This window comes from Camellia sinensis, chromosome 5 (assembly GCF_055761805.1).
Source record: "Camellia sinensis isolate YWXY chromosome 5, ASM5576180v1, whole genome shotgun sequence".
Classification (NCBI taxonomy): domain Eukaryota; kingdom Viridiplantae; phylum Streptophyta; class Magnoliopsida; order Ericales; family Theaceae; genus Camellia; species Camellia sinensis.
Window position 1 is genome coordinate 208127728 of NC_138965.1, and position 25513 is coordinate 208153240.

A 25513-nucleotide genomic window follows, 5' to 3' on the forward strand; every position below is an offset into this window, starting at 1 on the left:
AAACGCAACCGTGCGTTTTGCTCCAAAACACCAACCTAGCGTTTTCAGCCTTTCCCAAAAAGAGCCCCATGTCTTTAAAAATGTTTTCCTTTACCTATTTTAATTCCTTGAATTTGTTTTGTTTCAGCAGTTTACATCCCATCTACTAATTGGGTAATTAGAATTTCATTTTTATATTATATTTGGTTACTATGTAAGTTGTAATCATCACATTAGAAACAGACAAAAATAATGAAAATTTTGACATAAAAATTTAAAACCCCCGATATGTGTACTGTTCAAATTCACAACCTCAAAACAAATTGACCAAGTTTTTAATCATAAAATCAGAAATCCCTCATGTGCGAAAGTTAGCTGAGTCAAAAACAAAGGCGTTTTAAATCTACAGTAATTACTTAGAATTCTAAATAATGAGTTTTAAATTCATCACTAGTGATGTGAAAAATGAAAAAAAAAAAAAAAAACATACTGTGACAGTAAATAAGATACACTATCACATCATTAATGATAATATTAATTAATGATCTTAAGCATTATTATTTTAATATGTTGGAATCAAAATTGAGTACCACTACTTCCTCTTTCATGTTTCATTTTCTCTTACTTCATTCACCCTATAAATAAGAGGATCCTCATAGATCCAAACAACAACAACAACAAACCAACCAAAGAAAAAATAAAAAAATGGAGCAAAGAAACCATGGAGGCCATGTTGTAGTCCTTCCTTATCCAAGCCAAGGCCACATAAACCCTCTTCTCCAATTTGCCAAACGCCTAGCCTCCAAAGGTGTAAAGGCCACATTAGCCACAACCCATTACACAGTCAAATCCATCTGTGTCCCAAACATCGCCGTCGAGCCCATCTCTGATGGGTTCGACAACGGTGGTTTTACCCAAGCCCGTGCCGAAGATGTCTACCTCAAGTCCTTGAGAGAAAATGGCTCAAGAACTCTCTCACAACTCATTGAAAAGCACAAGAATACTAACTTCCCAATCAATTGTGTTGTCTATGACTCGTTTTTTCCTTGGGCTCTTGACGTGGCTAAGACCCATGGCATCTATGGTGCACCATTTTTCACTAACTCGGCCACGGTGTGCGCGATATTTTGTCACGTACACCATGGCTTGGTTAAGTTGCCGGTGAAGGTGGAGGAATTGCCGTTGGTGTTGCCGGGGATACCGCCACTGAACTTGGTGGACTTGCCTAGCTTTGTTCAGGCACCTGAGAGTTACCCTGCTTACTTGGCTATGAAATTGAGTCAGTACTCTAATTTGGATAAGGCTGATTGGGTTTTTGGGAACACCTTTGAAGAATTGGAAGGAGAGGTATGTACATATTACTAGTATATATATCAGCATATCATCATTGGCTATATGTAAACTCTTATTTTGATTAATGTTTGGCTTGTTGATTCCAATATCAAATATAAATACATTTTGAAACTCATTTATTATTATTTTTTGAACTTGGTTAAACACACTTTGAAACCGGTTTACTTTCTGAAATTGGTTCGAACCAGACTATATAAGCTTATATGGACTAATATAATAATAATAAAAAAAACTGTATAAAGCAATAAAGGATACGTTATACTTGTGTCCATATCATATGTCTCTTGTGTCAATTTGTATCTTTTTGAATATTAAAATGGCACCCCATTTTTTGATGTTAATTTAATTTACATGTTTTGTGCTTATTTGAAGGCTGTGAAAAATGTGTTGGAGCTCTGGCCAGGAAAAATGATCGGTCCAATGGTCCCATCAGCATACTTGGACGGCCGAATTGAGGAGGACAAAGGGTACGGAGCCAGTCTATGGAAGCCACTTAGCTCCGATTGCGCCAAATGGCTAGAAGCAAAGCCAAGCCAATCCGTCGTCTATGTGTCCTTTGGAAGCATGGTCTCATTAACAGAGGAACAAATGGAAGAAATGGCGTGGGGATTGAAGGGAAGCAATTTGGACTTCATTTGGGTGGTGAGAGAGTCTGAAATTACTAAACTACCCTCCGAGTTCACAAACTCAACAGCGCAAGAGAAAGGTCTTATAGTAACTTGGTGCAACCAGTTAGAAATGTTGGCTCACCAAGCCATTGGGTGCTTTGTCACGCATTGTGGTTGGAACTCAACACTTGAAGGGCTAAGCCTTGGTGTGCCAATGGTTGGGGTGCCAAAGTGGACTGACCAATTGACTGATGCTAAGTTTATTGAGGAGATTTGGGGTGTTGGGGTTAGGGCTAAGGAGGATGAGAAAGGGGTTGTTAGGAGAGAAGAGCTCATGGGTTGTTTGAAGGAAGTAATGGAAGGAGAGAGGAGTGTTGAGATTAGAAAAAACTGTTGCAAGTGGAAGGAGTTGGCAAAAGAGGCAATTAGTGAAGGAGGAAGTTCAGACAAGTCCATTGATGAATTTGTGGAGCAATTGAAGTCTGGTAATGAAAAAGGAGTGGTAAAATATTTGACCAATGGAAATGGTCATTATTGAGTGAGTGTTTGGAAAGTTGTTATTTTAGTAGGTTATTTTAATTTTTAGTTATTTTAGTGGGTTAAAATTTTTATGTTTAAGAAAATAGTTAGATATTTTTGTAATTGGATGTGATGTTTATGAGAAAAAAAAAATGATTATGAATTTGATGTGATATTTTATCTGATTGACTATTTTAATTTATTTTATCATTTTGTAAATTTTAACCCAAAAAATTAAAAAAAAACTTTGCCAAATACCTCCTAAGTTCAAGCTTACTAGTTGAGTGAGTCGTAGGTTCAAAATCTATTTGGGACAAACATAATTTCTTTTTCTTTTTTCTTTAGATGTTGGGTAGAGTAACTCCTATGGTGTTGGTATTTTGTACTGATGTGTCATATATTCGTAAACATCCGATTTGATTTTTTATTCAAAATTTTTAAATAATATAATTATATTTGATATAATATGATATCGTAATTGTACAGACATAAAAAGTATCGTATTTGATGATAAATAAATTCAACAAAGAAGATGATCAACGCCATCACGTGATCGTCATCTGCAAGACAAAACACTCTCGGCCATAGCCGGAAGTTCAGACAAGTCCATTTATGAATTTATGGAGCAATTGAAGTGTGGTTATGCAAAAGGACTGGTAAAATATTTGACCAATGGAAATGGTCATTATTAAGTTCAAGCTTACTAGTTCAGTGAGTCGTAGGTTCAAAATCTAGGCGGGACAGTGAAACATAATTTCTTTTAGAGCAAACATACAACCTTCTAATTTTGGAGCTTTAATTAAACTCTAATGATATGGTAGAGAATAAAAATAAATAAAATCAAAATCAAAATATCACATCACAATGGGATCCACTCCCATTAGAGCTCATTAGACCTCCTAATAATTTTATTTCTTTTATTTTTTTTTAGATGTTGGGTAGAGTAAGTTCTATGGTGTTGATATTTTGTATTGATGTGTCATTTATTCGTAATCATATGATTTGATTTTTAATTCAAAATTTTTAAACAATATAATTATATTTGATATGGTATGATAGTGTAATTCTAATTCAAATTTTTTTTTAAAAAAAATTAATTCTAAAAACGAAAACAATTTTAATTTTATGCACAAAGAGTGATCCCAAACTCCCCGCACCACTGATGCCCAACTTAGAACAACACTGTTACAATCACTAAAATTATTCATGTCTCACGTTTATCTGTTTTTGAGGAATCAATAATAAGTGATCGAAATACATTTCTTTTTCTATAAAGAATCAATCATCAATGATCGAAACTTTCGGTGCACATATCTTTTTTTTTTCAATAAAGAATAATAGTGTACAACTCTGATCCTGAAAAGGAGCTGACACTCTGATTCATACTTCATCTTCGAATTAGGAGAGATGAGATTTGCCGCTCATCACTCTTGACGTGGCCCAATCCCGGTTGCCCCGTAGAGAGCCTCAAGAGGATCCTAATTCTCATCTTCCACCGAATGTATCATTGCTTGCTTGACATTCAAAAATAAAAATGATTCCAGTTTGGTTGGAAGTGAACTTTAAGCTAGCGGGCATGGCTTTCCACTCCAATTCAAATTTTCCCGTGATTTTCCCTTCCACCAAACATAATCCGTACCAGGAATAGAATTGTATTGTACCTCTAGACCAATCACAAGTCACATGTGTCTAGGACTAACCAAAATGTCCAGTGAATCCTTTTTATTGTCTATTATTTGACAGTAAATCCTTTTTTAAATACGGTAGTGCTACGTAGCTCGAAAGGTGGAGCTCGAAATTGGCTCGAATCAGAAGCAGAGAAGGAGAAGAGGAGGAAGGAGGGAGGAGGAGGATGAGGGACTGGAGGGGGCCCAACAAATGGGGCTGGAGGCGGGGGGCGGGGGGCGGGGGGCGGAGGCGGGGCAGAGGCGACAAGCAGCGACGGCGGGCGACGAGGCGACGAGCAGCGACGATCCTCGGTGGTGACGGTGGTGCTGGCTCTTCTCCTCTTTCTCTTCTCCTCTCTTCTTCCTCTCTTCTCTCCCTCTTTCTCCTCTGTCTCTTTCTCCTCTCTTCTTCCTCTCTTCTCTCCCTCTTTCGAGCCAATTCGAGCCAACCAATTCGAGCTACGGCTCATTTCCGTTTTAAATATCATTAGGAGTAAATAAAATTCTACATTCAATTTTATCTAGAGTCTAATTTTTCCAATTATAAAAACGATTTTTTAAGGGTCTCATTGGTTTATTTTGATTAGTTTATTTGTTTTAAAATGAGATGAAGAAGAAGAAGCGTAAAAATCACAACCACAATATCATTCACTCATTGATAAGTAAACTTAAAATAATAAATAATATAGTAATTATATCATTGAGATGTCATGGAACAACTTGGGTATTGGCCCTGTTTGGTACAGTTTTTTTTCAGATTATTTCAGCTTCCAGCTTAATTTAAGCTATTTTGATGTGTTTGGTTTAGCTTAACAATGCAGCTTATAGCTTTTTGTAAGTCAGAAATTAGCTTATTCTTTGAGTGGGGTAGGAGAAGCTTAATTTATAAGTCAGAAATCAGCTTATGTTCATAGTTATAAGTTATAGGCTGTTAAGGCATAAGCTATAAGTACTTTCCCACAGCTTTACCAAACAGGACCATTATTGGGAGTAGATGTTAATTTGTACTGGATATTGTCCACCCAATTATTATATATTTACCTGATATTTACTAAAGTAGGATATTTTTAGTTGGTATTGGATATTTTTTCAACATTATACCAAGAAGTAATTTTTTCTAAATAAAATAATAATCTATACTATATATTATATAAAATTTTGAGTGTAGACTCCGCCATTAATTTTGACTATCTCAAAATATTTTAAAGTAATTGTATGTAATAACTTCTTATTTCATATTCATATCAAAATGTATAACTTTTAATAATAATAAAGTTAAAATGCGCACATTTATCTTATGATTTGACAAGTGCTTCATTTTCTTTTGGTATTCAATCTATCATAATTTTGGTTGGAGAGCGAATCTAACATGGTGGGAACAATATTATACTCGGATTGGACATTTAAATAAGCCATATTAATATGAATACATTGGATGGACATTACAAGAACATGTTGAATTGGTATGCCAAATCAAGAGAGCCAAACATATTTTTTCTCCAAAATGAGAAAGAAGTCAGTATTTACCCAAAAAAAAGAAAGAAATTTATAGTGCCCACAAATGTTAGATTCCCAGTTTAGCTTTCACACATTTGATGAGTATTGGTTAGTGGTGGCTCATGAGTGATGTGAAAGTGCAATTGATGAGTATATATGCCTTTTTCACTCACTAGCATTATTAAACTTTCTAGCCACAAATTTTAAGGTTCTACTTCTCTTTTCTTCTTCTACATCTTTCTATTTTGACCACTTTTCCACAATGGCAAGCATCACAACATGGTTTCATGATTAAAAAAAAAAAAAAAAAAAAAGAGTTGTAAGGGTTCAATCTCATTAGATAATGCTTTATTCACATTTTATACTATATGTACTTTTAGTTGCGTAATTTTTTTTAGTTATGACTAATTTATTTTTTTTAATTGTAATATTATTTTGAGATTTTGATTATGATTTTTTTGTGTTTAATTATGACTTTGTTTTATTTATTTTTAGTTATGATTCAAAAAAAATGAAGTTATGACATTTTTTTTGTAGTTATAATGTACATATAGTACACACCCTTTAAGTGGTGTATACCATAATCTTTCCTTATAATGAAATAGAATGGTTGCTATTTAAATTTTTTTTACAACCTTTTAAAATTCAGTTTATCCCCTAAAAAAAATTATTTTGCTTAAAAAAAAAAACTTTAGGTCATTTGAACATATTCATTTTCTACCAAAAAGCTAATTTTAGCCATTCTATAAAGTCATTAGAAGTGTAAAAAAAACCTTAACATCTACATTTGGTTTAATTTTAGAATTATGATTCTAAACAAAAAAATTTCAAAATTATTTTTAAAATTCATAATTAAACACACAACTCAAAACTACTCAAAACTTAATTTAAAAATTATTTTCAAAATTCATAACCCAACACACAACTCAAAACTCAATTCAAAACTCTTCTCAAAACTCAAAACCAAACTGTTTTCAAAACTCTATTTAAAAAATAAAAATTCAAAAAATTATTATTTTTTATAATTATTTTTAGAATCATGATTTGAATATGGAGTCGTATTTTGAGTTATGAGTTTAGAGTTGAGTTTTGAAAAGAGAAAATTTATTTAGTTATAAGTTTTGAAAAGAGTTTTGAATTATATTTTGAATTTTTTTGGATTTATTTTTTAAAAATATTTAAAAATTTTATTTATTTCATTTTTTTAGGATAAATAATTTATATTTTAAATATTTATTTATTTTAATGTGTATTGTATTTCATACATTTGTATAAAAAAAATGTTGTAAATATTTTTAAAATTTATAAAAATTTATTTTTTTAATTTTAAATATGTAATTTTTATTTTAAATACTTTATTTTATTTGATAAAAATATTTCTAAATATTTTATTTTTTAATATTTTAATTTTTTTCACTTTTTTTTGAATATTTTATTTTTTAAAATTAAAAAAAGGAAAAATTAGTCTAGGTCCCTCTCTCACTTTTCGTAATGGAAGAGATCCACAACATTATTTTTTGATGTCTAAGGTTCCTAAACATATATCAGAGAAATTTGTCTTCGAATAGGTCGATTTTTGACTCTTCAGTTTCTGCCTTGGGTTCAGTTGCCATTCTCAATCAATCTCTTACAAAACCTTGCCTGCAAGTGATAAAGTATAGATTTAGAACTCAAATTTGAAGACTTTTGAACCCTAAATTTTGCAGAATCAAGGATAAATGTAACATACATACATACATACATACATACATACATATATATATGCTTGATTGATGATAGACACAAGAGAATCCACTTACACCTTCGCCGTCAACAACTCTCGCCATCCCAACGGCACCGTCAACCGCCACCTCACCACATTCCTCGACCTTAAATCTCTTCTCTCCGCCACCAAACCCATCCACGGTGTCACCACCTGCGACACCACAATCGACTCTTCTCTCAATCTCTGGTTCCGCCTCTACACCCCCACCGCTCTCACATCCACCGCACCACCATCGTCTTCGTACCATTCTTCGATTTCAATCAATATCAGTGCAAATGAGCTTTAATTTTTCTAGGTATCGTTAGAAAATATATAAATATGTTTTGTAATTGCAATTGTAATTTGTTTCTTGGATTTGCAGGTTGTACTTTGATTTGGGAAGTAAGAGTGATTGGATGGGATGTTGTGCTATGGAGCTGAATTTGTGCCTGAATTTGAACTGCATTTTCTCCAGAGAAATTCTCAACCCAGAGAAAATTCAGTTCAAATGAAAAAAAAATAATCGAAATAGACGTTCTGTGAGCTAAATTACCAGAGAAATTCTTAACCCAGAGAAAATTCTCAACCCAGAGAAAATTCAGTTCCATTGCCAAATAATCCTGAAAGCTTGCAGAGAAATTCCAATTCCTCAGTTCATCATTCTTCAGATTGGAGATGGGTTTACACTTGTTGGTCTACAAGAGTACTTCTACGATCAAGTTCCAGATTCAATGAATTTGTGTGTGTAGGTGTGGTATATATATGGTGTGTGTTTGGACTAGTGAACTGATTTTTTTTTTTATTTGAACTGAATTTTCTCTGGGTAGAAACCAGAGAAATTCTCTAGTTTTTGAACTGAATTTTCTCTAGGTTGGTCCAGAGAAATTCTTTGGTTTTCGAGCTAGATCTTGGAATGCTTAATTTGTATAAATCCCATTGACGTTATTGTTTTTTTTTTTGGTAATCAGGAATGAACACGAAGTTCAGTTAAAGGCCTTGAAGGATCAACATGAAGATGAGTGCAAGAAACTAAAAGAGGAGTTGGATGTCCAGAAATCCAAAGAAGACAGGCAAAGGGCGCTACTGCAATTGCAGTGGAAAGTAATGGGTGACAAACCACAAGAGGACCAAGAAGTAGATTAAAAAAAGAATTATTCTATTACATCAACGAAGATGAGAAATTCTGATGGTCCAGAGAAATTCTGAATCCATATGCAGATGATCTCTATGCATTTGATTAGAGAAAATCATTTCCTGGATTGAACCAATGGCACAAAATCATTGAAGCAAAGTTTTTTGTTCTTTTCCATGTCCTGATAACGGTGGTGCATCTAGACTAGTTCACTGACAAGCGACAACACATGTCATGAACTTTTTGTGCAAGAGCTTGAAGTCCAGAGAAATTCTTCCCAGAATTTCTCTGGACCAATTTTCTCTGTGACGTGAATTTTCTCTGAACTAATTTTCTCTGAATCAATTTTCTCTGGATTAATTTTCTCTTGACCAATTTTCTCTGAATCAACTTGAGGGACCTTAGACATTATGAAAATATTAAATGTCTTTTATGCTATAAAATCTTAATACGAGGGAACTTAAAAAAAAAAACCCTTAAAAAAATTGGATCGCTATATATATATATATAAATCCTAACAAATTATTTGGTCAATACTTAAAAAAATAACAAAATTTATTTTTTGAAAAAATAAAACAAAAAGAAAAATTTCTTCAAAAAAAATAAGCAATTTTTTTTTTGAATTTTTTTTTCAAAAAACATAAAATAAAAAATAATTTTAAAGGACAAAATTAAAATTTTTTTTTTTGAATTGTTTTTTTAATATAGTTTTGAAAAGAGTTTGATTATGAGTTTTGAATTGTGTGTTTGGTTATGAGTTTTAAAAATAGTTTTTGAATTGAGTTTTAGGTTATGTGTTTGGGTACGATTTGAGTGTGGAGTTGTGTTTTGAATTTAAAATATTAAAAAAATTAAATTATTTACAAAATAAATAAAATATTTAAATAACAATTATATATTTAAAATAAAAAATATAAAATTTTCTTAAACATTTTAAATATTAAAAAAATAAATCTAAAAAATTTCTAAATACAACTCAAAATTCAAAAACTCAAAACTCAAAATACAATTCAAAACTCTTCTCAAAACTCTTAACTAAATCAAATCTCAACTCACAACTCCACATTTAAATTACAATTCCACACCCAAATTATAATTCTAAAACTAAACCAAACACGCTCAACTACATTTTAGTATTGATTAGCTTATCTTAAGTCAATAAACTACTTTTTTGTTTGGTTTGTGTTTTGAGATAAATTTTTTAAAAAAAATTTAAGAAGAAAATTTAGGGCTCTTTTTGGAAGTGTTCTAGAATTATATTTCTAGACCACGTTTTGCACTTCACGTTTGGATACAGAACTCAAATCATAATTCTAGCACATCAAAATACAACTTTGTTTATTGTTTGGCAACGATTTCCCCCCGTTTCTCTGCAGCACACAATTCTAAAAAGTATTCTCTGAACTTTGAATATAAAGTCACTAACTAAGGCTAATAAATGCAATGTGATGAGCTAAACTGGTATGAAGTGAGATATGAACACTGCGAGGAAGGAAAAAAAAAAAAATACAGAAACCGGTTGACCAACCAGTCAACCCATCGGCCAACTCACTGGTCGGCCCCCCTGCTGCTGTATTCGGCTGCTACCCTCTGTCGCCGCCTTGCTGGTTGTGTTGTTACCTTGCTCAGTCAGACGTCCAGTTGATATAAGTGTTTTGAAGGCAGAAGTTTGAATGTTTAGTGGATAGAGACTGTGTTGGGAGAGGAACATCAATTAAGTTGATCTTGTATGTTGGCTGGTGCCTTGGTTCAGGAGCAGGAAGTGTATTTGGTGCTGCCTTGGTAGAGAAGGACGAAGTGTATATAGAGGAGGACGAAGTGTAATTGGAAAATAAATTAATTTAAAACATAAATTGAAATGAAAAAAAATTAACAAGAAAAAAAGAATTGGGTCATAATTATTTGAATCAAAAATTTATGTGGAGCCAAATTATACGAACAAAATTTTCCTTCAAATTTTTTTTATTAAAATCAATTAAGAATTGGGAGCAAAATTATTAATTAATTTATTGATTTGTATTGAAAAAAGAATTTGGTCATGAATGTTGACTAATAAGCTCAATACAGTTACGAATTATGTGTTTGATTATGGGTTATAACAATTTGAATTACAGTTTGAAAATTATTTTCAAAATTCATAGCCAAACACATTTTCTTCTTTTACGTGTCACATCAAACTTTCAAATCTTAATTCCAACTTCAATTCAAATCTCATTTCAACACTCTATTCAAAAACTATAATCAAACAAATTTTCTACACTCAAATCACAATTCTAAAACTCACAAACTCAAAATACAACTCAATTCTCAAATCACATTTACAAAACTCTACCAAACGCAACCTAAATTTTTTTTTGATTTGTTTAGTTGTATATTTTGAAAATAGTTTTAGCATTTGAAAGTTTGGGATGATTAGATATTTTGTTATAGCTGAATAGATATGTGTGAAAGAAAAGTGACTGAGAAAAAAAAAAGAGAGAGAAAAAGTAATTGATTGATGTGTAGGAGAGAGAAATTGATTTTGAAATTTTTTTCAAAAAATTTCCAACCAAACAAAATTTTGAAATTTTTTTTCAAAAATAATGTTTTGAGAATTAAACCAAACAAGGCTTAAGTCTTTTGATAGAATGACCATTATCATACAATAGCGAACAATAATTCTATTTAATGCCTTTTTTTTTTTTGTTTATAACTTTATTAGTGAATCAATTAAACATGATAATAGACATTCACTAGCATCTCCATTATCTAATTCTACTTTCAAGAATTTTTGGTGGAAAGGAACTGCTTAGAAACATGTTTGAATTTCAAATCCTTTTTTTTTTTTGTGGTGTCTCTCAACTATGTTACCCTCTAAGCATCCTGTAGTCATCAATCTCTTGAAGCCTAAGAAAATACACAGCTGCAATGGCAGAACTCAAAAATGTCTCCACTGCATCACAACCAATATTTTCATCAATGCACATGAAAATACGTTATGAGTTCGAATGGAAATCCATAAATTTCTCAACACAATTCAATCACTACAAGAGGCACCAACACACTGATGTATTTTCCTGGCTAATATCTAATTTTTTTTTTGTTTCCTGCTCAACCGTGTGCAGAACATCTTTTCCCTCGCTAAAACCAATTCATTCTCCTCGAGAATAATGTGCATTTACAACTTTTTACATTTTGATCTCTATATGAGACACATAAACCAAGATATTTGTAGTGAAAACTCACCCAAAATGTCGCTTGATTGAATATCAAGTGGCAATCACAGATCTGGTCAGCTATGATCCAGCATTTCCTCCCTATCTATAAATCGCTCAAGCAACTCTTTCTCTTGCAGAACCAAACAATCATCTTCCTTTCCAAACCAGTCATACCGCCGCTTGGCCACATAATCATAGACAGCATCCCTTAAGGGCATCGGGAGTATGAGTAGAGTGCTTAATGCAGAGTAAGGTAAGGGCAAGTAAGATAATACCCTCAGTGCAGCTGCAAAATTAAATAACTCAGATGAGACTCGAAATTTACACCTAAAAACAAAAGAGCAGAAAAAATAAAAGAAACTGTGTGCTTACATGGAAAATAAAGCTAGACATTTGTACATCATCATTAAGAAGAAAATTCTATCAGAAACTCAAAAATCATCTTATGAATGTTTAGGCATAAGAAAGGATTAGATCACCACAATAACAGCCTACAAAGGATTAGATCACCACACTGCCAAGTCTTCCATATGATGCAAAAAGACATTCATTTCAAATGTTCATGGCATGTGGTCCCAACATTCCCACTTGTCCTGTTAATTAGTAGACACCTCACGGCATAGGAATACAACATTTCACAGCCAGGCCAACACAACATTTTTTAAAAAATTAGGACACAGGCGGAGACCTAGCTCCCCAAATAGTTGAATCAAGCTTTGTTGATCAAGTTTCTACAAAACCATATCAAGAGAATAACAAAATTAACACTAAACATAGTACAATGAGTATCCCTAGAAAATTATCATATATGAATCCCTCAATTAGTTCAAAAAATGATCGAACAAGCCTTTCTGATTTTAATGCAGATAATCCATTGCCTTTAGAACCCCAAAAAAAAAAAAAAAACTTGAGAATGAAAACCATAGCCTATAAAGGGCCAAATTTTATATAGAAGTCGATGTAATTTAATTTTTTTTGCAGAGTTCAATCTAATTGACTCCAACTTCCAAGTGATGCCCCTTTCTCTCCCTCAACAAATCTGAGTTATTTACTCTGAAAGGAAATCTCTGTAACAATCACTCATTAGTGATTCATATTTGAAGGATCATAGTGAGTTCAAATACATCACAACAGTTTAATGGCCCTATTAAAGTCAAATAAATTTACAATAAAAGTGTCCATAAAATAAACTTCCTTCAATAGCATAACTGAAAACTAGATCACTTCTTTCCAATAAGAATCCAAAAAAGCATCTTCAAAATTGTCCCATCTAAATCTCTGGCTTAATAATTATTTGCACTATGCAACATCAACCAGCTAGACAATCAAAAATCATGCTAGTGAACACCAACAGCTTTGCTCCATGAGATGTTGGATAAGGTAGTCCATTCATCAAACAAAGTCGGTTTGTTAAGTGATTTGTTCATCATGTTCCAAGAAATTCAACTATAGTCAAGATGGTCCATCTTATTCATGAAATGCCATTGATCACAATTTTGGTTCATTAGTAGAATAAGGGCTTTGTTGGCTCACTGAATTCCAATATTAGATGCATTGCAGGAAAATAATCTAACATAACTGTATCACCTCTGTGATATGGTGTAATCAATTTTACTGAGCATGGGACAATTTTCCGAATGACCACCCCAGATGCTTTCAATAATTAACATGGTTCCTAATGAGAATTGACCGAGGCACCAATCGCATAAAGATAATTTCTCTGAACTTCTTCTTCTTCTTCTTCTAGTGGAATATTTGAACATGACAAATAGCTTCAACTTCCTGGAAAGATGCCTATGAGCTCGTTTGGGAAGTTGGGGTTTGGGATTTTTTTGGCTACAATAGTCACAAAAACACAAAATAGACTTTTTAGCCTCATAAGACAAAACATCACATCAAACCTATAATCATTACATTCTTTCTCTTACAAAAAGTCAAAAAACCCAAAAAGTCCTTTCCAAACGAGGCTTTTTAGCCCCAGGCTAAAATAATCAAAAAGTCAATCCACTTTCCAAACGAACCCTACATTAAAAAACTAGTCACTGTGTTTGGTTTGAGTTTTCTGGATTAAGTTTTTTGAAAACTAAGTTTTTTGATTTTCGTATTTTTTTGTTTTTAGTGAATATTTTTAAAATTTTAAACATTTTTTTTACTTTTTTAGATGCACCTTACTTAGATGTGTCTAAAAAGTAAAAAAATTGTGAAAAAATATTTTAAAAAATTAAGAAATACATAAAAATACAAAAAATGTACTAAATTCTTGTATTTTTTTTTTGTATTTTTGGTATTTAGTGAATTTTTAAAAGATTTTTTTTACAATTTTTTTACTTTTTAGGTGTGTTTATGTTAGGTGTGTCTAAAAAGTAAAAAATTTGCATAAAATATTTAAAAAATTCAGTAAAAACAAAAAAATACGGAAAATAAGAGTGTAGAATTTTTTGAAAACTGTTTTTAAAAAATGGGAACCAAGCAAATCCAGATCCAAATTTCAACTGTTCTGATTTCATGAGACACCAGTGTTGCCAATTAATGGGTTACAATATCAAATCACTCACTCTAGTTGTAGTTGAATACAGCAAGAGCAAAACCATCAACATTACTGAAGGTCATAACCAAAAGGGCAATATGTTGTCCCATTGGCCCCGTTTGTTTTCAGAGGTAGAATGAAGGGGATTTATAGTGTGGGGGTTGTTAGTGAGGGGATTGATAGTGAGAGGATTAAAAGTAAATGTGTTTGTTTTCATGATAGTTATTAGTGTAGGAATTGTTAAATTATTTTTATATAAAATAATAAAACAAATACAAAAAATTAAACATTAATGTTAAAAAAAAATGCCCAACATGTAAAAAATAAAAAAAATTCTAGTCCCCTCACTATTTTTTTAATACCATCCCTACCTCCTCCATCCTAATCCCCCTTCCAACCTCCATCTTAATCCCCTCCTCCATCCTAATCCCTTTCCCAACTCTACAAACAAACACAATACTAAATGGACCCCACCTCCATCCTAATCCCATCCCACCCTCTACACCCCAAAACACTCAGGACAGCAGATCCCTTTTCAATTCTTATTTCTTCATTTATTTCTTCTTTGTTAATATAACAAGAGAGGATGTACATGGTAAAAAAAATCTATACATATATAAGAGTATATAATTATGTCTTTGCGCTCAGTAAAACACACACACAATATATAAATATATATATAGAGAGAGAGAGAGGGGCTTCTAACCAGTGGACCCTTGGTGATATAAACCGGGGCCTTCAATGAACAAGAATCGACGAAGAACATCCTCTCGGTCAACGCCACAAAGTCTCATGTAAGGTTCAGCAGCATTAGATTGAAGACAACAGAACTTGATCTTCCTATCTTTGTCTGCTTGAATCACCCACTTCACTCCTGCAAAAGTATATTAGTAGGAAACGGAGCATATTTTATGTTGACAATGCATTGCATAGATGCATATAATAACTACAGGAAATTGCAAAAATTGCAAGAGAAAACAAGTATAAGGAACTGGGTATATGTTAAAACAATGAGGCTATGGTTAGTATTTCAGAAAGGTAGATCCTTGTAATATTGAACCCGATAACTTTTGCTTTTGCAGTTAAGCAGAACAGAATTGCAATCCAAACAACAGTTCTAGAGTTATATAATGCATCACAAGCTTTTTTAACACGATCATACGCAACTTCCTAAATAATATATCTTAGCAGTCTTTGCAATCCCATCAAACAATATGAACACATTAAATTTAACTAATTTTGTTTTCCCTCCAAGACAACTGAGCTGTAGGCTCTGTTTGATGTTTGAGAAAGGAATATCCTAAAAATTGTGATAGCCTTCGAAAGGGTTCAATTGCCCCCTTTTATTTTCATAGGTAACCAAAATAACTAGTATTGATGGATCTCACACTCCACAACAAGAGAAAATAGCTCTCTTTCCCCATTTCCACATTAGTTTTTCAAACAAAGAAGTTACTTAAATCTCTCCGTTTGGTTGAGTTTTCAGAATTCATTTTCTGAAAGTTTTTTAAAAACTAAAAAATTGAAAAAGCATAAAACACTCATTATTGTGACAGAAATTTCAATTTTTTAAAATTCCAAAATATCATTTTTGGGTATTTATTATTTTTTATCAAACTAGTTTTGTAATTTTTCAAAAAACAAGGTTCTCAAAACTCAACCAAACAGAGCAACTGGATTAAACATATAAACAATTTGCAAGCTCACACAAACCTCCCTCCATTTCCATAGCATGAAACCCTAACCCTAGCTTGAGCAAAAAAAAGGAACATTACCAGTGAAACAAATTGAGAAAATATCAGCGACTCGGGTATAACATTCACAAAATTCATACATATATGTGCAGATAGAGAACAATGTGGATGTTTTGATAGGAAATTTGGAATGAAATCAAAGTACCTTTGTGGCAGAGATGACAGACACCATCGTAAACGACGACGCGAGGTTGAAGGAGAGAGGGCACGGTGGAGACCTTGGCGGAGACAGGCAGGAGATCGGCGGCGGAACCAGATGGTACAAAAACCAGGTCGGACGGCGACGATGAGGATGTTGATGAAAACCAGGAAGAAATTGATGGCGATGAGGTTCGTATTGTGCCGCTTGTCAATGTTCGCAGCAGAACGGCACCTCTCATTGACATCACCATACTCTCTCTCTCTCTCTCTGCTTCTGGTTTCTTGCACTAACTATTTTTGGTTTTAATTCGTTGCTTGGCCTCCAAGTCGGTTTCGTTTTCACAGAGAGGAAATCAAAGCAAGTAGTAATTTTTATTTTTTTTTCAGAAATGTTACTAGCAAAGTTAGATTATAAGCAGGGTTTCAACTGTTTTCATTCTAATATTTTAATTGGAGGGTCTAGTTAATTTTTAATTTCGGAGTTATTTGAGATATTGTAAATAAGTGTATTTTTTGACTTTTTATAAAATATGGATTGGATTTGAAATAATGTGGTAGAGAGGTGACGTAAATGATGTGATTTAAATAAGATAGTGACTTTTTAATTTTTTGACTTTTTTAAAAGATGTCAAATCTAGGCTTAATAATTTAAATCGTTCAATTTTATGATGGGTTTATAGGAGTTTAATCAGTGTGTTTGGTTTGAGTTTTCTGGATTAAATTTTTTAAAAATTAATTTTTTTGGTTTTCTTGTTTTTTTGTTTTTAGTGAATATTTTTTAAATTTTAAACATTTTTTTTACTTTTTTAGATGCACCTTACTTAGATGTATCTAAAAAGTAAAAAAATTATGAAAAAATATTTTAAAAAATTATTAAATACATAAAAATACAAAAAAATGTACTGAATTCTTGTATTTTTTTTTTATATTTTTGGTATTTAGTGAATTTTTAAAAGTTTTTTTTTACAATTTTTTTACTTTTTAGGTGTATTTATGTTAGGTGTGTCTAAAAAATAAAAAAATTGCTTAAAATATTAAAAAAATTCAGTAAAAATAAAAAAATACGAAAAATAAGAAAGTAAAATTTTCTAAAAAGTATTTTTTGAAAAGTGAAAACAAGCCAAGTGAATAGTATCAGATAAGAGAAAAATCACTACTATTCCATCAACTTAAATATTCTTCCTTTCATTACACCCTAAACTACAAGTTTACTTGACCAATTCTAAATCGGAAGTGAGGACGTTGCTGTGCAGCTTGCGTAGCAACGTCTGCTGTGCGGTGATTTGGGCTTATTTCGGGGTTCATTTTAATAATTTGAACCATTCATATTTTAAAATACATCAAGTAGAACATACTTACAAAAAATCAAGTTAATCAGATATCGTTTATTTATTCATCCACTCACATTTGTATTCATTTTAATCAAGCTAAAATACATTTGTATTTATTTTTGTAAATACAAATGTGAGTGGATGAATGTATAAACGATATTCGATTAACTTGATTTTTTGCAGGAATGTTCTACTTAATATATTCTAAAATGTGAACGATTCGAATTATCAAAATGGGCCCCGAAATGGCCTCAAATTGCCGCACAGCAGACGCTGCTGCGCGGGCTACACAGCAGCGTCCCGATATCCTTCTAAATCCATCCTCTATAACTTCATATTTGAAGGATTTACTTTTCCAATTCATTCTCTAAATACATCTCTATTTGGAAGGAGTATGGATTGATCTTTTATATTTGGAGGGAGGATGAAAAATAGAGTATCTCCACTAAAATACTATTCATTCTATATTTTTTATTATATTTCAAATAATTTTTAATATGTAAATTTAATTTTTGTAAAATTGACATCATTAAAAATGGTGAAATCATACCTTTAAAATGAGTATGATATTAAATATATTTTACAAAAATTTCAAAATTAAATATTTGTTAATGAGGTGAAATCATATCTTTTTGATGAAAATATTTTCGAGAGAAATCTTTAGAGAAGAAAATGATGATTTATGGTTGGAGTTTGAGTGAATAGTGAAATACTCTATATTCACTTTTTGAATAAAAAAAGTATTTTCATCCTCTAATTAAGAGTGTTGAGTTGGAGATGCTCTATGTTGAGAAAATGAAAGCAAGTAAAACACTCTAAAAAATTCATAGTAAATTTTTTTTTTTCAAAAACATTCGTTACTTTTTATTATATATATTTTAATTAAATTTTTTAGTATTTGAAACTAGAGGGAGAGATACTAGAAACAATAAAACTATGAATTAAGGCTTAGATTTCAATTTTTTTGAAACATGTTGTATCCCATTTAAAATCAAATTTTAAAATACAAAATTAAATCAAGACAAATAAAATTTTAGTCTTAAATTTCATCAAATGAGATTGTTATATGAATTAAGAAACTTTTTAAATAACTTAAGAGCTATGAATTAAGGCTTCTTTTGGATAGAGGATTAAAAGTTACATTTTAATTTTTAATTTTTAATTTATTTTGAGTTATATCATCTTTTTATTTTTTTTTATATTTTAAAAAAATTTTTTAACAAATTTTCCAAAATAAACTTAAAAAATAAGATACAACATGTTTCATTATTAAATACAAATGCAATACCGTGGCAGAAACCCGATCAGACGGGACTGTCTAATGTCAGCACGGAAAAGACACCAAGCACTTTAGAAATTATTTGGTGTTCAAAAGTCCAAATGATCACGTAACTTCTAGAATTTTTGAGGCGTTGCCAGTAAACTAATGTCCATTTTGGCAATCCAGGCTTGGTTACCAGTTTTTCAAACATTTCAGAAAATTTTATTTTTTTATTTTTTATATTTTTTTATTTTTATTAAATTTTTTTAATATTTTAAGTAATTTTTTTATTTTTTAAACACATCTAACATAAATACACCTAAAAAATAAAAAATTATAAAAAAATCTTTTAAAAATTCACTAAATACCAAGAATACAAAAAAAATACAAGAATTCAATATATTTTTTGTATTTCTATGTATTTATTAATTTTTTAAAATATTTTTTTATAAATTTTTTACTTTTTAGATACCTCTAACTAAGGTGCATCTAAAAAAATAAAAAAATGTTTAAAATTTAAAAAATATTCACTAAAAACAAAAAAATATGAAAACCAAAAAATTTAATTTTTAAAAAACTTAATCTAGAAAACTCAAACCAATCACACTGATTATTATTTTAAAATTATTTATTAAAAGATAAATTATACTGACAATTTCTGAAATTTCTATTAGTATAGATTTTTTTTTTATATTTAAAATATTGCATTTTCTTTTTAAAATTTGTAATCTCATTACAAATTACTCCTACATTATTGATGTCATATTTTAAAATTTTCTAAATAACTATTTTTTCCTTTTCTTATTTTTTCTTCTTTTTATTATCATGACTACATTCTTTAATTTTTTATCTAAACATATTTTTATTGAGTGATAATATAGAAACACAAATTTTGTATAAAATTTTTAAATATAATAATATAACTTCATGTGATCTTTCACTTTAAAACAAAACACTCATAAACATGATTTATATTTACAACATCACTATCACAATATTTTTATGATATCTTTTGTATAAATTTTTATATATGAATATCATTTTTCATTTTTATTTCCACCATCATTTTTATTTCTTGTCTATTCATCCACATTTATTACAATATTACCAAATACCGTTATTCACATTTTTTACAGTATTACTGATTTTTTTTTGTATTTTTTGAATTAAAAAAATCACAAAATATTATACTTCTTGAATAAATATATCTAGATTAGATATATCTAAAAAATAAAAAAATTACTTTAAATATTTTTAAAAAATCAATAAAAATAAAAAATATAAAAAATAAAAAAAATATTTTTTGTGTGAGTTAAACCAAAGAAAATGATTATTATTTCTCTTAAAATGACATAAATAAAATATCAGAATTATTTTATTATTTTTATATGTATAAAGGTTAAGGAGTGGATTTGTCATTTCAATTTGACAGGGGAATAAGTGTAACTTTTTAACATAAAAAAAGATCTATATTAAATAAAAATATAAAAAAATGTTAGTGTAATTTACCTTTTATTAAAATAATTAAAAAATCATACAAAGTAGGCGAGTAGTCATTCTCATTCTTCTTATTTTTCATACCTTTATCGTAAAAAATTAAAAAAATCATTCTTAAATATATATTTTTTTGTCTCATCATATATCTATATATCTATATATATATATATTATATTAAAAGTAGTATGTTTTTCTATATTTAGGTGGCACAATATAATAATTTTTTAATTTTTTTTTAAGAAAGACACATCAGCATGTAGACATATATGGACTCTATTTGACAAATATATATATATATATATATATTTTCTATATATTTTTCATAGTAATTGAGATCATTCACAAACTTAATACCAATTTTGCGTTTTCTATTTTACGTTTCTCTTCTTAATTCTTTCAAGGATATTAAGATTTTTTTAATGCTAAATTACCTTCTTTTTTTTTCTCTCTCCTTATTTTCCCGTGTATTATTCTATGTCCAATACCAATTATATATTATGCATTTATCGTTTAATTTTATAGTAATTCCATATATGAAATTATACTTTCTTTTATATATCTATATAACATGGAAGCTCAGATTTTTACTCCTGATAGGACTTTTGTCCCTTTGTCAATACATGGACCATTAGATTGAATTCAATCCAATGGCTTACAACGTCTAATTTTGAACACACACAATACAGATCCTCTTTGTCAATACAGATCCCCTCTCTCTCTGACACTCCTCTTTCAAATTTTGAACACACTCCTCTTTCAAATTTTGAACACACACGCTCAGAATCTCTCTCTCTCTCTCTCTCTCTCTCTCTATATCTCTCTTTTCATCTTCTCTCTTCCTCCATCCCTTTGAACCGCCACAACAAACCCATCTCAATCCCTCTGAACCGCTCCAAAATTCTTTAACTTCGCCGGTGGCTGAATCCGAGCTCTACAACTAGCCTGGCTCTGGCACAGAGGTAAAGAATTTCTCTCAATCATCCAAAAACCAGAGTCAAATTTGTGAACCCTCCTCCAAATCCACAGAGGTAAAGAATTTTATTTGTTGTTTAATCATTTATAAATTTATTGATTTTCTTAGTTGTTTTCTCTCATATTAATCAACAAATCGGACATTTTTGAGGATTAATCTAGACAGTTTTTTGTATTAAAATCGGACAGTTTTTTGGGGTTAATCTAGACAATTTTTTGTTTTGGTAGGGAAGGCTTGCTTTGTTTTTTTTATTATTATTTCTGTTCAAGGTTAGACAGTTTTTAAACCCTTAATTTGTTCATCTTATTTTTTGTTCATCTTTTTCATCTTATAAAATGACCCAATAAGTCATGTATTGCAAGTGTTTGATAGAATGACTCAATAAGTTTTCTTTATATAGGCACGCAACTAGAACCCATTTTCTGAACACGTGTTCAGAAAATAAACGAATCATGTTTTTTTGTTTTGTTTTTTTATTCTTTTGTGTGAGTTTGCTGGGGCTCGAATCAATTACGATCATTACACGTGTTTGATAGAATGACCCAATAAGTCATATTAAATTTATATACACCCCAAAAGCTTTTTAACATATGCATCCAAAGTTTTAATAAATTTGACATCACAAAATTTAACATATGCATCCAAAGTTTTAACACCCCAAAAGCTTGATAACTAAGGCCACTTGAATTTATAATTAAACATCACAAAATTTCATAACCAAAACCATCATGGGTTATAACCATAAACACTACAAAAAGTCTAATAACCAAGTTATCATAAATTTGATTATCACAAAATCTTATAACTAAATGCCACAAATCACTAGAATTATGGTTGGGAAGGTTTGTTTTGGGTTGCCTATTTTGCCATTTTTTTTTTAAATTTCTATTTTACTATATTAATCTAGACAGCTCTGTTTTTTTTTTTTTTTTTTTATTTCTGTTTTGGGTTAGACAGTTTTTAAACCCATAATTTGTTGTCATATTTTTTTTTTCACCTTATTTTTTGTTCATCTTTTTCATCTTATAGAATGACCCGATAAGTCATGTATTGCAAGTGTTTGATAGAATAACCCAATAAGTTTTCTTTATATAGGCACACAACTAGAACCCATTTCCTAAACACAAGTTCAGGAAATAAACCAATCATGTTTTTTTTTTGTTTTTTTATTTTATTTTTTGGTGTGAGTTTACTGGACTCAAATCAATTATGATTATTACACATGTGTTTGATAGAATGATCAATAAATCGGACATTTTTGGGGATTAATCTAGACAGTTTTTTGGGGATTAATCTATACAGTTTTTTGTTGTGGTAGGGAAGATTTGTTTTGGGTTGCCTATTTTTCCATTCTTTTTTTTTTTTTTTTTTTTAATTTCTGTTCTGGGTTAGACAGTTTTTAAACCCTTAATTTGTTGTCATTTTTTTTTTCATCTTATTTTTTGTTCATCTTTTTCATCTTATAGAATGCCCCAATAAGTTTTCTTTGTATAAGTACACAACTAGAACCCATTTCCTGAACATGTGTTCAGGAAATAAACCAATCATGTTTTTTTGTTTTGTTTTTTTTTTTTTTTTTTGGTGTGAGTTTTCTGGACTCAAATCAATTATGATCATTACACGCGTTTGATAGAATGACCCAACAAGTCATGTATTGCAAATGTTTGATAGAATGACCCAATAAGTCATATTAAATTTATATACACCTCAAAAGCTTTTTAACGATATGCATCCAAAGTTTTAATCATAGTAGTTCATAATCTTAAAAAAATATCATAAATCCTCATACCTAAGGCCACTTAAATTTATAATTAAACATCACAAAATTTCATAACCAAAACCACCATGGGTTATAACCATAAACACTACAAAAAGTCTAATAACCAAGTTTATCATAAACACCATGTGTATCAAAGAATTTTTCAACGTTTATTTTAATTAACTCTTAAAAATTATTTGTGATATAGTAAGTTTTCAGCTTGGAAAACAGAGTCTTTTGACAGGGCATTCAACATTAAACTTATAGTTCTGAATGTAAGTTTAATATTTCTTTTGTTTCTTTTCTATTTTTGTTGGTAATCAAGTTATCGATAAATCAAGGTGAACTTGCTTTGCATCTCATGAAAAATTATTCATTGCTCATATAGTAAATGTTTTCTTTATTTTGATCTTGTTTTGCTCTCATGTTTATTTTTCCTTTTGATCTTATTTTGCTCTCATGTTTTATATGTTCACTATTGTATTTTTATCTTCATTTCATTTTTATTTTAGCCACTTGATTTTTTATTTAAAAAAATTTCCCTTTCCATTTGCATAAAAGAGAATATGAGCAATGAAGCAAAATAGGACTGGTATGTAGTGGAAAAATTGGAAGTGGAAGGAACTTTGGAGTAGTGGCCAATAATGTAGCTCCTGATAAAAAATAGTACTGCTAGAGCTTTTTATTTTTATTTTTTATGGTTTGCTTCAACCATCAGGTCACTTTCTTCCATAAGTCGGGTCACTTTCTTCCATAAGTTTGGTCACTTTTTTCCATAAGTTTCGCATTCTTTTATTGGTTTTCTTTATCTTTTTTGTCCAAAGTGTATTGTGGAAGTCTCAGTAGCTTTACTGTGAGTGGTTTTGGTGGATGTTAGAGTAGTGGGTATTTAAATAGAATGCATGTGTCAGCATCATTTAGTGAAGTGGGTATTCGATGATCACATAGTTTTTTTTTTCTCCTAAAATACCTTTTTCTCTATTTATTTGTTCTCCTAAAATACCTTTTTCAAACCTTAGAAACATATCCTTTTATTTATTTTTGTTGTGAGTTGGGTGTTGCCTTTCTTGAATTGATCATGACGTGTTTGAAGCTCTTATTTCAACATTGTGGTTATGGCAGTGGAGTTTTGGTTTCAAATGTTGAGTTTTGATTTCTTTTGTGAAATTCCCACATCTTATTAGTATTTTTGGAGGAGTTTGATTATTTAAAGCTCCATTTTTTAATTTTGAAGGGACATTTGTCTATATCATTTTCGATGGTGATGATTTTAGCAGATAGCTTTGACAAGACATTTGATTCAGTTTACAATTCAATTTAATAACGAAACTATATTGTTCAAAGTTGCAAGCTCATTCCATTTGAAATCCATTTCAGTGGCTCTACAGCATCATCTCTTCCCGTTTCTCTCTCTCTCTCTTCAACGGACCACCATCAAGGTAATGCCACTTCTGTCACGCCCCACTTTTTATTACTCGGAGTCATTACCAAATTCTTTAACTTAATCCAATTTCAGAGATAACATGCGGAAATAAACTCATACATTCAATCCGTAGAAATGATTAACGATACTCTCATTCGTATACAAAGTAAACATTACATGAACTAACTTAATAAATTGCCCTTGGGCTTACATCATTAAAAGTACAAGAAGAAGGGTGTAACCCTTTACAACAATGGCATTCCGCCAACATAACTAAGGCCCTGTGGCCAACAAATAAGAAGATCCAAATCTTGTAGCACACCCTGCTAAACACCTGAAAAAAATTCAACAACGTGGGATGAACATATAGTCCAGTAGGGATCTCAACATGATCCTCAACAATAACAACATTACAGATAGCTATGATCATGAACACCCATTCTCATACTAGAATAATAATGTGACAGTTTATACAAAATATATATATAAATATATATACGAACTTTTCTTGAAAACAATCATTTAATTCACCGCTATAAGCGATTTATCCTCCCTTTTTCCTTTCATTAACCCCCGTTCCCAATCTTTTATAACATTAACAATTACTTAGAAACATAGATTCACTAAGCCCATTACTCTTCCATTTGCCACACATACAACAGATGTGCCTTTTCAAAACATGTTTGGCATTTCAATGCAATTCCAATTATATCGTAATCATCCATGCACACCTCTATAAAAAAAATAACAACTCAACTACATACATAAAATCAATCAATGAGTCAACTCGTCCCTCCAACACTGTAACAAATACAATCCACAATGTTTCCAGATACACTGAAACAATAACAAAACAACATTGCACTACTAGCTATATACGTAGTAAGCCAAAGATACACTTCTCACCACAATCTACCAGTTTACCAGGCGCTAGCTGGAAGGGTATGGTACCTTAGAGTATCAGCGCGTCAGTTCTCCAGGCGCTAGCTGGAAGGGTATGATACCTCTGATTATAAGCGCAGAACACATAAGTGTGTGGAGTCCATCCCCTATCTTCTCACACACACTGGAGTACAACCCCTCTCTTCTCCCAAACCAGTATACAAATATAATGTAATTCAGCATTTCATTACATATAATGTTCAATCAAC

The 25513-nt window shown here is 30.7% G+C and overlaps 2 protein-coding genes across 2 annotated transcripts; one reads left to right on the plus strand and one right to left on the minus strand.

The window, feature by feature from the left end:
- The first annotated feature begins 534 nt into the window (after positions 1-534).
- On the plus strand, positions 535-2632 carry LOC114317770 (UDP-glycosyltransferase 74B1). Its single transcript, XM_028264531.2, has 2 exons — positions 535-1326; positions 1705-2632. Exons 1-2 carry the CDS (start codon positions 685-687, stop codon positions 2476-2478), a joined length of 1416 nt encoding a protein of 471 aa, XP_028120332.2. The 5' UTR covers positions 535-684; the 3' UTR covers positions 2479-2632.
- An 8845-nt stretch (positions 2633-11477) lies between these two features.
- Positions 11478-16535, minus strand: LOC114317771 (Putative thiol-disulfide oxidoreductase DCC). The gene is made up of 3 exons (XM_028264533.2): positions 16123-16535; positions 14930-15097; positions 11478-11982 (listed from the first exon to the last, which is right to left on the minus strand). The coding sequence occupies exons 1-3, from the start codon at positions 16367-16369 to the stop codon at positions 11771-11773; spliced, it is 627 nt and encodes a 208-aa protein (XP_028120334.2). The 5' UTR covers positions 16370-16535; the 3' UTR covers positions 11478-11770.
- Positions 16536-25513: the final 8978 nt, after the last annotated feature.